Source organism: Poecilia mexicana, unplaced genomic scaffold (assembly GCF_051168715.1).
Source record: "Poecilia mexicana isolate PSO_F unplaced genomic scaffold, ASM5116871v1 scaffold_6, whole genome shotgun sequence".
In the NCBI taxonomy this organism is placed as follows: domain Eukaryota; kingdom Metazoa; phylum Chordata; class Actinopteri; order Cyprinodontiformes; family Poeciliidae; genus Poecilia; species Poecilia mexicana.
This window is the reverse complement of record NW_028263375.1, coordinates 25,396,298-25,409,514: the sequence shown is the minus strand read 5'-3', so window position 1 is coordinate 25,409,514 and position 13,217 is coordinate 25,396,298. Positions and strand designations below refer to the sequence as shown.

Below are 13,217 nucleotides of genomic sequence, written 5' to 3'. Positions count from 1 at the left end.
CTTATCAGAGCAGAACAAATCACATTGTGCTGTACTCCATAGAGGTTTACGTAATACACCTGTGGATATTTATTTTTTCTGTCTGCGTGCAGCAAATATTAACCATATATTAGCAAACCCGTGTGCATCGATTGTTTTCTTTTTTTTTTTCCAGAAATCATGTAAATCATATATTTTATCCGTTACGTAACCTCCGCTGCGTCCAGCCTGCTGTTAACGAGACACCGTGGCCTCAGAAGGAATATCCAAGGATAGCATCTATATTTTATTATGTTTATTACGGAAGGGCGGCATAGCTTGTTTTATTGGATAAAACATGAGCGTGCTTCGCTCTAAAGCTCCCACTGGTGAGCATCTTGTGGCTGTGAACTGCGTGGTGACATTAACCAGATGCCTTGCGAAGGTAAAAAGGCCAAGCAACATGAAGATGTTCAGCTCTGACAAACTACTGCACTGTAATGTTTTTTTTATTTTTTTTTGGAGGGGGTAAAAGCTAGGAGAGAAAAAAAGAAAATCCCAGTAGCAGGCGACGTGTTGGAAAGATTTTAAAGCCCTAATTATTTTCTCAGTAGCCAGAAGTTACAGAAGCGTTTCATGGCGCTCTTGATTAATAATTTTGTTATGGTTTCATTTAGGTATTTTTTGCTCCTGACTAGAAGAGCCTATTTGACAATGTTTAGGCAAAATAAAAAATAAAAATAACTGATAGCCATTGTTCGATTGATCATCTGTCTGCTGTTTACCAAGTCTGCGTGATGTATTAGATAACAGTGACAGCATTTGTGGCACTAGAGCATCCTCTTCATCAGGCTGTTCTTCAGTCAGAGGCTTCTTCATGCTCACTGCAACACTGATCGCTACAGCATATCCCTCCTATCCACAGCCATTACCGGTTCTTTGAAAAAACCCTGCATAATATGAATTCTTACAGTTTTTAGGACTAATTGAGCTAAATTATAAGATGCTACAGGCAGTTTAACATGTGACCTATGCAGTCATGGTGACAACGCGCCATAAAATCCCAGTTAACTCCAAACACAGCGACTCCTCTCACACACACGCTGTAACGTTGCCTCTGTTCCCAGCATTAATAATCAATCGCCGATCACCACGGAAACGCTCCTTAAGTGTCCCATACAACTAAAATATGAAGTTATGGGGAAATAAATAAAAAAATAAATACCCCCTTGTTTAATCATTCTTAAATAAGGGATGTGCCACATTTCTTAGGGACGGTCGAGTTCACTTTCAGTAGCCTATTTAAAGCCAGACCAATAAAAAAATAAAAATAATACAAACCCGTCTAACAAATATGTTAAGAGGTATTAAAAGGCGACAGATTATGACCAGACCTAAACTCATTCAAGAGCACAAGAAATAGACATTAACATCTGTTAATATGGAAAGGGTTACAAAACAAGTTGTAAAACATTTTGAGCCCAAAAATCTGCCTCAAACAAAAAAGTCTTGATTATCAAACTTGTACAACTTGACATCAGTTTGCGATTTTAAACTCAAGGTCAGATGGGTTATGCAAGCAGGATGATGAGGTTGGGAATAAAAGCTTTTTCAGAATCTTGGTAAAAGATTCTGAAGTGGACTAGTCAAAACCTGAAGTCGAATCTGATTCACATACTGTGGCATGACCTTAAACTATTAATTAATTCATTTATCACTATTCATGATGTGGTGCAGCTAAATTAAAACAGTTGTACAAAGAAGAGTGGACCAAAACTCCTCCACAGTCATCTAAAATACTCTTAAAAAAAACAAACGCTGGTTGGTTGGGAGAGCTTTTTTTTTTTTTTTAACTCTAAGACATAAAGCAAACCTTTGAAAACATTTTAGGTAACCATTGTGCGAAATTTGAATTTGTTTGATGATCTGAAGAAAGAAAAAAAATCACCAGAATCCAAAAGAGGGCAAACACCCAAACAGATATTTTTAAAAATCTGCACAACTTGTAAACCAACTAAAATGTAATCAGTGCATCTCACTAGCACTACATTGAACTACCTGCTCCTTTGCATGGCATGTGCCGTGTCGAGAGACTCACCATGCGGTGGACGTGTTGTAGGGCAGGAGCGTGGGGCTGTGGCTCTCTCCTCTGAGGCTGTGTCTGGGTTGGTAGTGGCTGCTGGGCACCATGGGCTGGGCTTGGGCCTGGGCCTCGCTCTCCTCGGGCATGGACCGGTGCCACTGGCTCCGGGCCTTCTTCAGCCAGCGGCCGCCCAGACCCCACTTCTCCAGGTAGATCCGGCACAACTCGTAGTTTATGGCTGAGTAGTAGAGGAAGTCCAGGGCCAGCAGCACCATGACGAAGAAGCCGTAGATCCACACGCCGACCAGGGCTGTGTAATTACTGCCAGGAGAGAGAGAGAAAGAGAGAGAGAGAGAGAGAGAGAGAGAGGGGGAGCAACAGCACGGCTTTATCTGGGAAAAGATGATGATTAACAGTCTTTACACGCTGAGAGCTTCCATTTTGATATTCTAAAAGCCAAGCTCCCAAATCCCGAAGGCTACGGTGGTGCTGCCAGGTGTGAACGTTCGCTATTCACTTGGCAGGACCAAGATGTTCATCCAATTCTCCCTTGGTGAAAAAAACAAAAACAAAAAACAGTTAGATAAATAAATATAAACCTCCATCTGTTCCCTTTGCAGTTTCTTAAAATCAGCTGCACAAATTGGAGAAAGAATTTAATTAGCACAAGAGACTTTTTAATCCCCCCTCATTCTGGCTTCGACAAAAAAAATAAAATAAAATAAATAAACATCTCTTCACCTCTTACAATTTTTTTTCTCCATGCGTTGCATGATCCGGCTGGATTTATGTGGGTCACATTTGAACTACTTTAGTCTACCAGCGTCCATAAAGTCTAACAAGGTAAACGAGCAAAAAAAAATTAAAAAAAATAAAATAATAAAAAAAGCTTCCCCGAGAAGTGGGAGACTAGGCCTTTGAGCAAATGGGGGATATTAAATTATCTCTGAGTGTGACATTTCTCCTTGCGTTGGGACAGAGGGCATTTAGTTGGGGGAATATCCAACAAATGGATGAAGAGAAAGAAGAAGAAAACTTAGGAAAAAAAACCTACTCTGACTCAGACGAGGAGCTGACACTCAATATTACTTGAAAACAGATTTATTTGGAGGGAAGCAAATTTTATTTGCCTCGCTCTCCAATTACAGTAACCGCGCTGATTAACGGCGTGATAAACCGTGATGTGAAAACGCTTCTGGATTTGGCAAATCGAGTGAATCCTATTACGTTGTGAAACCTCAGAGCTCTATAGATATTAATCTGGAGAAAACGCTTCAAATGGATGTGCTGAGCTGCCCCGGAGGTGCATTAGGGAAGATGACTGCTGCCTCTGCTCTCAGATCTGCAACAATGCATTGCTCACCTCACCTGCATGGTCCCCACTTCTGATTTAGAAACAAACACTTATTAAATCTTGTGAGACGCGTCGAGGGGAAATGTTTACAGCACGGTGCTATATGTGTTCAGGAAGAAATTGCGCTCGTTGCTAGGAGGAAATTGTCGACTCGTTATTAGATACGTGAACTTAAATCCCTCTAAGGGTAGATGATGCAATTCATCAGCTATCAACAGCTCCACTTTCCCTGCCTGTTTTTTTTTTTTTTTTTTTTCCCAGCATTCATTTTAATGTGACTCCACCAGTTTGCCTTGCAGCAGTCTAGAGGAGCTGCAAATATCCAGAGCTCAGGTGAGAGAATCTGTTGACAAGAAAACTGGTTGTGCATGCCATCACTATGATCTTTATGAGTCAAAAAACAAAACAAAAAAAACCACACACATTGTTGGAATACAGTCATTAGAAGCCGTAACTGCAGCAGCTTACGTCGTATGACCTTAATCCATTTAAGGACACAGTAAAGAACAAGCTCTGACCAGGTGAAATGGGAATTGAGATGTTGGGATGCTTTTCTTTAGCTCAGAGATGAATGGCTCATCCTAGGAGGTAGAGACTGTAAAAAAAAAAAAAAGCCTGAGTTCAAGGCAGAGGTTCGCATTCCAGCAGGAAGACATCTCCAAACGCACAACCGAAGCTAAAGCAGAAGGCTTTAGCTTCTGCTAAAGCCAGTGCGGCCTATTCAAAGTCCGCACTGATATCCAGTTGACGCGATGCTTGAAAAATGTTCACAGACACTCACTGTCCAGTCTGACTAAATTTGCTCTCTTTTGCAAAGACGGATGGGTAAAAACGTCCATCTCTACTGATGTGTATGCCACACTATTAAGTTTTTTTTTTTTTTTCCCCCCCACTGTTTCAACTTCACTATATTGTGTCGGAGCAAAACATAATACTTCGAAAGTTGTATTCGTAACCACTTTCAAAGTTAATAAAGTCGAAGAGGCGTAAATATTTTGTTGCGTTTCCTTTCAGCTCCTGTTTTTACCCTGACGACTCCTTCAAAGGTCAAATGCCCTTTGGTGTTTTAACACCTGCAGCGCTAAACCTCCAACCTGTAATAACATTTCCACCATGTGGTGTGAGGACAGAGCAGAGTTGTGGCCACTTCTTTTTTTTTTATTTTAGCTTTGCCAATGGTAAATATCAAACCCGCAGGCCCATCACCTTTTGAGCCAAGATGAAAGAATTGCTCACTGGGCTTCCCAATGCTAAAACTGAAATACCATGGCCTGCTGGGGGAGAGAAGAGGGGCAGCGTGAACCCACTGCATGCTGGGAGGGCATTAGTACAAAAAGCTGTGGTTTTGCCACCTAACCCTCCCACTGAGAGCTCCCGCAGAACGAGAGCCACCGTTTTCCTGTCCTTCACGCGGCAGAAATCACCTCAGCCTGCAAGCGAAAAAACCCGTCCTGCAGGTACATCGTACCACGGATCCCCAGTACGGACCTAACTATCAATCCTTTCCATCCAGCAACTGTATTTTGATAGAAACTAGACAGAAAAAAAAATAACATAACAGAGGGCATCGGAGCAGCAGGGTCGTGGGCAGGTGCTTTCAGCATCTGCTCTTCACTTTCATGCTTCTGAATGCCTCTCTGTAAGCTGCGGCTCCATGTCGACGAACCTCTTCAGCAAAAGGTGAACCGTGCCAACGAGCGGGACGGCGAAGAGAAAGTCGGTCCTCTTGCAAGAATTGCCGTTTAAAAAAAGAGACCTTTTGTTTCCAACGTGGCTGCAGGCGGAGAGTCGCTGAAGAATCACGACCACCACCTTTTTCCTATTGATCGCTTTAATTAACAGCTCTTGTTTATACCTCCAGTTTATGTCCATGGTTTGGTTCCTTCCTACATGCACTTCATATCAATAATCAAACCATTTGCAATGCTATGTAGTTTGGTGAAAAATGAAGGAAAAAGCGAGGGTACTTGGTGTTTTATTGGCTGATGTACTGTTTTGTGTGTGTGTGTGTGTGTGTGCGTGTGTGTGTGTGTGTGCCATGTTTAGCAACAGCTGGGACGAGCCAAACCCCCCTCCTGTGACCATGAACAAGATAAAACAGGCGAGGAGAATGAATAAGTAAATGAATGAATGATGTCACTACATGATTTATCCATTTATAGCCTAACAGTGTTTCATTTCTCGGTCACGTATTTTCCCCGAGACGTGACCGTGACACATATTTACTAAAAAGAAAACAAACAAAAAAAACATCCTGGATATATATTTTGTTTTTAGCCAAAATGCTCTGTTGATGTTGTTTGGATGCAATTTGGGTCGTTTTAATCAAACACTGGTGACCCAGTTTGTTTTATTAGAAGCCAGAAAGCTCCTCGTCGTCCTTCATTTTTAACGAGTTGTACAACGACCTGATCAAACGCCACTAAATCTCTTTAACAAGATGAAATGAGAAATGTAAGAAGGTGAAACAATGTAGATGTCACTGGGTTGTCATAGCGATTCTAGTTCGCAACAGAAAATGACTTTGTTCTCTGAATGTTATTAGCATCTTGCACAGGAGAAGCTAGCAGAAGCTAACGCTAGCTAAGTTCATCTTAGGCATTTTAACACATTTCAGAGCCGGAAACTCAACTCCATATTATAGCCGGCCCAAGGCAGAAGCAATCAAAGCTGCCAAATGCATTAAATGTATTCTCACATCTTTTTAAGGAAAACATGTAATTTATTCAGGAATTTGAAATAACTTACAAAATAGTTGTAGACTGAAAAAAGTATGATTTTGATTAACAGTTGTAATAAAATCCCGAGAGTGTAATAAGTTCTCGGCTTTTGTTTGAGCCGGAGTCGCATCACATCTGCATATATCCAATCTCACCTAGTTTTGGTAGTAAGTTATGAAACTAGGGCTCTTGAATTTGCAACACACAAACAGTCTCGCTTGAAGAATTTCACAAAGAAATAATTTTCTTTATTTTAATAAAAAAACATCCCGTTCACGCTGATGGGCATATTTGGAAACCTGCATCCAAATTACATTGTTCTAAAGACCTGATGCAATATCGGGTCAGCTCTGCTCAGTATGCTGCTCTAAAGCCATAATCCAACCCTGTGGTATTAAATCAACCCAGTCCATCTTTGATCCAAGACCCTCATGTTGGGTTTATTTTTAACCTTTCTTTTTCAAAGTTGTGCGACTTTTCAAAAGTGCCAAAGAGTTTTTCCACCAAAAGTATGGGAAGATCCCTTTATGCTTCCTTCTGCACAGAGCGTCGAGGACGATTTAAACGACAAGAGATATTCATTGTAATATTTCACCCTGATTAAACCTACAAATCTTTAAAAAAAAAAAAAACCTTAAAAGGAAACAGGCAACGAGGCAGTTTTAATGCGTACTTACTTGTGTGCGTAACCGTCTGAGGTGGTGGTGAGGTTGACCTGCATGACCATCTGAAACTCGCTGTCGTTGCAGCAGTACTTGAAGGCCGTGTTGTTGTGGTGACAGCAGAACATGTAGGTCTTGTTGTCTGAGAGGCGCGGGCAGTGGAATCCAAAGTGGTACCGCCCTTTATGGTCGAAGTAGGGTTCGCACACCCGGTAATGAGCCGAGAGAGCTGCAGCGTCGGAGGAGAACACAAGTCATTGTTGCTGTTTTCAGATCCGTCCACTCAAGAGCAAATGTAACTCATGACCTTTGAGGCAGAAATTGTGTTTATCTCCCGGCTCTGAAACCCCCTTATTAGATTTATTGATGGAATACTGCTCTTAAAGGAAAGGTCTCACAGCCTGCAGCTGCTGCACAGGAAGACCTCTGAATACCTAATGTTGTTCTTTTTGTTTGGCTGTTTGCTTTGGAAGCTGCTGGACACAGAAAGACTCCCGTGTCTTGATAGCGCGAGGAACGCGAAGCGAGCGGGGTTTAACTTGCAAAAATAACCAAATATGAACAGCGCCTGGCAAAACCAGACACAATCCTCGCGCGCGTAATTGTTTCACGTGATTTGAAATAATTACCAACAAATTCCTGGGTTGTGTTCTGGTCGAAGCCGGAAGGACAAAAAAGAAACTCCTTCTGTTTTATGTGGAATCTGAAGATACAAGGTTAGAAAAGGAGGATCATTATAAAGTAAAAGAAACCCACACTGAGCACATGGTAATTCTTGCTTATTTGCATTCATATATAACTGTGCTGTCAAGTTCCTTCAGCGTCAGAGCGAGATAAATATCTGCGTTCTTGCTGTTTACTGGGAGAAATGAAATAATGCAGCTTCTGCTAGTCGAATCGGGCAGGAAATAACCTTTTTGTTGACATTGAAATCTCGGGAAAGGATTTCCACGTGAGCTCCGTCTGACAGCAGAACAACTCCATAAGAACAAAGAATGTGACATTAAAACATGCCACAATTCTTCCACTTTTGTCCTCACTAATCAGCGCTATAGCTACTTAGCATAGTCTCATTTTTATTACCAATAAGTGCAGGAAAACATATTGCAGCTCGCAGTGAGACAGCTGTGCTGCGCCGTGGCGGTATAAAAACCGCACAGAGGACATTTATTCACACACTTAATGAGCTCAAGCACTTGCTCTCTTACCCGTAAGACTGGTGCATACTCATATAGAAAACTGCTGAGGCTGCCTTCGTGTGTATCTCTTTTTAATAATCTTGAACCTTTGTTTGAACAGGAGGAAGGCGCAGAGAGGAGTCGACGCGGAACAACGCAGGCCGTAAAGTAGCTTTAAAGGCTGACAGGGAAATAAGGAAGTAACCTTGCAAAAGCATCAACGCCCCATTCCGTCATGTTACGACCACAAACATCAACGTTTCTAATCAGGATTCTCTGATATTCCAACACAAAATAGTGTGTAATTGTGACGGTTGTTGTTGCTTTTTTTTTTTTTTTTTTTTTTTTGTAGTTTTCCCAGATTAATCCTCTTTTTGCATGATCTGTCACACTGAATGGCCACTTGCTGGGTTTGAAGAGAGACTCCTGAAGCCTGGACTATTTTATCTTCTCCACAACTTCCTTAGAAAAAAATAGCTAAATAGTCATTCATATTTTTCCAAGATAACGTATGGTTGGAGAGCGTTCAACAATACGTTGTCTTGTATGTATTGTTGCAACTTGTTTGTGGATATGCTAATGTGATTTGTTGCTCTCTCTTTCTCTCTCTGTGCCTCATAATCATCAGACAAAGCGTGAATAAAAGGACGCCCGTCGACATGACGTGCTCTCGTGTCACTTCGGCTGTAAAGTAACTCGTCTTTGTCTCGGGAAAGCCTAGAAATCCGCCTGCGCTGGTAATGAACGAATTGTTGCTGCGGTTTAGTTTGGAGGTCCACGAGTCTTTCCGTAACCTCAGGCGGAGACGGATCGGTATTTGAAAAGTCGTCCTCTAAGAAGGTAATGAGGTTCGGCCACGCTCGACTTTGACTGCGGCGAGGTTAAATCACACCAGATCTCTGGAGCAAAGCGAAACAAAAACAAAAAAAAAAAAAAGGAAAAAGAAAAAGGTGGACGGCGCGTTGAAGTGATGGGAAATTACGCTGAGCTTTTGATTCAGCGAAGCTGGCTGAGAGGAAGCCCGAGACGAAACCAGCTGCTCCCCACGAAGCTACCGCCACTGTGACGCACACCCACACCTGCTTAATTTCATTAACACCTCCTGAGATTCAGGACGCCATTAACAGCTGGGCTCTCCCCGACGCAGTTTGTTTACAAGCTGAAAACCACCGCGGCTCTTTGCAAGCGGAACAAAAAGCCTCTGAACGTCAGAAAGCGTTCACACGGCATTCCTGTTGATCTATCGCTGCTTTCACATCCACGAGTTTCTTGCCTCTCTTGTTCCGAGGCATTAAAGTTAATGATCTATTTTATTTGACTCTCATTTAAAAGAAGAGGAAATTGAATAAAGCAACTTCTTATTTCTCAGAATGTGAAATAATGGCTTAATTTGTCTTTCAATTATGAAAACAGAGAAGAGAAAGCTGAAAAGCAACATGGCTGACTGCAGATTTAGCTGCCTGAGTTAAAACAAACCGATTAATGTTCAGAGTTCACCAGTTAATTACTTTGAATTTCACGTGGATACATTTTTGACTTCAAATTATCCTTGCACACTCATTATCACTGACTAACTCCCCTATTTGGAAAGCTGAAGATCTGGAAAAAAAGAACCGCTGATTTGTTGCAACGTTTAAAAAATAATTTTACAGCCAAGAAGTACAAAGATAGGTCAAGCCATGTCATCATCAAGGAGGGAAAAGCACAGATGATGATGTCATGGCTTTGGAAGCTTCTGATAGGTTAACTGACTTGTCTGAGCTGATTGGAGAAACGCCTGCGGATGTGTCTGCGTTACAGTATGTAGAAATATGGACACAACATCTACAGACAGTTATCTATAGAATCTATAGAGGTTAAAACTCGGGCGAAGATTGATCTCTAAGTGGTTGTAAAGTGGACAACTAAGTCAACGTTTTGGTGTGGCCGTCACAAAGCCCTGATCTCAGCCCTACAAAGAGTTCGTGGGAGGATCTGAAAAGGCGTCTGTGTCGGCGAGGCGGCCTACTGACCTGACTCGGCTCCACCAGCTCTGTCAGGAGGAAGTTTTGAAAATCGACGCAAGTTCAAACTATTTAAAGGCAACACTGGCAAAAACACTCAGTAAATGTCTGTCAACTTCTGACTTTGGAGATCTGAACAAACACATTTCTGACATGTTCTCTTTCTCATCAAGAGACATTTAGCAAATGGAAATAATTTTGGTAATTCAAACTGATGCAAAACATGAAGTTTGGTCTGGCTTCACTTCAGACAAAGTAAAGCTGTTTGTGTCTTTTTATTTGGTGTATAAACATCTATCAACTTTATATATTGTTGAAAACAGAAATAGTGGCAGATGAATGTTTTAAAATCAGTTTAATGTAGATTACAGTTGTTCTTTTTTTTTTTCAACAAACGTAGCCCCCTTTTTGGGCTTTTCCTATCAAATACGACAACGTTTTGGCTCTAAACGCAGCATTTGTCCTCACATAGACTCTTCTGAGCCTCAGAAATCAACATCTCCCAGCTTTTTCCAACAAAACGTTGCACATTTTGTTGTCTTCTCTGCATTTATGTCACGACCTTACAGGCTTCTTTTTTTTTTCTTTCTGAAACGACGTCTGTCTTTTAGAGCACAGGGATGAACGTCCCCCAAAGGTCTCACACGGGTGTCTGCCGACCCCTCTATAATGAGACAAACTTTTGAAGGGGGCCAGAAAGGCAGACTCGCTGATGGACATAATCCTGACTTTCACATACCTGCAGTGGACAGCAGGAGGAAGATGACCGTCAGGACATTAAAGGACTGCCGGCTGGTGATAGTCATCTTCTTGTCCTCATGTGGGAAGGAGGATGGGAGCAGGTTGGGGAGGATGGGGGAGGGGGAGGACCGCTCTGTTTTAGCTGGATGTGGGCATCCTCTGCATGCTGACAGCTCCTCTCACATGGCTGCTGCTGCTGGGAGACAGGACTCCTGATGGGAACAAGACAAGCAGGGAGAGAAAAGATTAAGATATTTGATTCGGGTTTCTGGACGTCCTACCTAAACCGGCCCGACAACTTGCCTGGGAGCAACGCTGGCGACGGCGGCTCCCTAAATGTGTCCAAAATCTCACGTAAAGTAATGGCTTAATTGAAACGAAGAAATTCGACGGCGGCTAAACCGGGTTTCTGTGTTCGCCACTCGGTCCGACTTATAAATATCGGCAACTTCAAGCGATCAGCTGGGAACAGACACAAAGACGACAACGTGACAGCTGGATTATTTCAGCAGGTTGCCGCAGTGAATCATCTGTATCCTGACATCCATCCAGATGTCATTTTGACACATTCCTCCTACCTCCAACGTATTATTTGGGAGCATCAACAACCCCATCTCTCCCCACCTGGAGGGACAGTAGACTCAACAGAACCATAAAACTGATCACACAGTATTGCTTTTAAAAATATGTGTAAATGACCCACAAAATAAAACATGTTAGTGCTCGTCGTTGAAACTGATGAAATGTAGAAAGGTTTTTTGTTTAAAACCTCTATTAGGAATTCACTTCAGTGGGTCCTAATTTTTATTTCTTCAGCAGATTTCCATTTAAAACTACTTAACGCTGACCGCAAAAACACTGACAACAGGAAGGAAGATTAGGTGTCAAATATATTTTTTATCACGAGCGGTTTCGTCGGCAATACCTCTTAAAATTAAACTTTAATCTGTTTTTTCTTTTTAATGTCCGAGAGAGAAGAGATAAATCAAAGCTAATGCGACTCCGTGACTTCGTTTGAACATGGAAATTGTGCAAGTAATGCAATAAAAGTGCAGTGTAATGAGAAAAAAAAAGTGATGTTTGTATCAAATATTTAATAAATTGCAGGGAATCCGCTCCTGCAGCACGGCGTCAGAGTTTGGATCGTGAAGCTGCTGGGGAGCACGTTGCTTATAAATGATGCATTGTGGGAGGTCATGCACCCTCCTCGTTCCACCGCTTCCCTTCCCAGTTAGCGTTCGGAGCTTCGTCTCAGCTCCCTGTCCGCTGATGGTAAGTAAGATAAACGAGACGCCGGTGCAAACCTGCTGAGACACGCACCTTCCTGCTCCATTGCAAACGCGTCGCTTCAAGAGCACAAGAAGAAAGCACGCAGCTTCAGTTCGCTAACGCTAATTTACGAGTCAACGAACGAGTGAGCGACTTGCGACCTTAAACTAAACGCGCTCTCAAATACAACGGATCCGAGCTGCGCCTATAAATATTCATGCGACAGTAATTTCACTGTTTTGCCGAAGTGTGCCTTCAAAAGTGACCTCTAAACTTTTCACCGCTTTACAGCTGCAAGTTCACATAGGGGGAAATTTGAAATCCCTCCTCTCTCCCCCGCACCCCTCTCTCAAGGAGAGAGCGTTGCAAAAAAAAAAGAAGAAAAAAGTTGACCACTGAATTATTGACAAGGGAATGGCGGCTGCCAGGAGAAAAGAAACCACTTACATCAGACCAGAAGGCCACCAGTGCAAAAAATAAAATGAATATATAAAAATAATCGAGGCCCATATTCAGTTCATTGTTGCATCACCATCCTTTAATGTTTTTTTTTTTTTTTTTTTTTCTTGCACCGTTCAAACCCGGAGTGCAGGATATCCATTTGGAGAGAAATTGGTGAATATTTTTATTGAAGGTATGGTCTGAATTTAATGTTCAGAGAGGAAAGACTGCAGTTCCATTTCGTGTCATTTAAAAAATGAAAAAATCTAATCAGGGAATGTCCCCTGTGTGTACATGTGAAATATTTAAAGACAAGAGACTAGCAGATAATAATACAGCACACACGTTTACACTTCTGCTATTATTCCCATAGCAGAAAGAAGAATGCCGTTACTCTGCTGCATATTTTATAGACGAGGGAACTACTTTCAAAGATATAAAGAAGATCTTGACTTAAAAGATCTTGGTGATAGAAGGAGCAATCAAATGTGAAAGTTTTTTTTTTTTTTTTTTTTTTTTTACATATATAGAGACAGAGCATTGTTCACAAAGTTATAACAAAGTCAACATTTTACATTATTTACGGAGCAGCAGTCGTCTTTTCAAGTGCGGTGATGCTCAGATCGCTGAACATTGAAATGATGAGGAAAACAAACGATTTTTGTCCAAAATACACAGTCAATAAGCAGCGCAATCAATAAGTACTTTGGCCGGATTCATCACCTGCAAATATTTCAATACTTTTTAAGAGCACGGTATGAGATGTTCGGCAGTGTAATAAAACACAGATCACATCTGCCTCAGAGCA

The 13,217-nt window shown here is 41.8% G+C and overlaps 1 protein-coding gene across 3 annotated transcripts in view; it reads right to left on the bottom strand.

Moving 5' to 3' along the window:
* The window catches only part of shisal1b (shisa like 1b), a 51,760-nt gene that overhangs the window by 14,747 nt on the left and 23,796 nt on the right, over positions 1-13,217 (bottom strand). For 2 of the 3 annotated variants that reach the window (XM_014987450.2, XM_014987451.2), the window contains 3 exons: positions 10,698-10,911; positions 6,793-7,006; positions 69-2,362 (listed from right to left, as the gene is read on the bottom strand). In XM_014987450.2, coding sequence (XP_014842936.1) covers positions 2,053-2,362; positions 6,793-7,006; positions 10,698-10,764 — 591 coding nt within the window. In that variant the 5' untranslated portion in view covers positions 10,765-10,911 and the 3' untranslated portion in view covers positions 69-2,052. Of the gene's footprint in view, positions 1-68; positions 2,363-6,792; positions 7,007-10,697; positions 10,912-13,217 lie in introns of those variants that run through there. The other variant, XM_014987453.2, reaches the window with a different exon arrangement.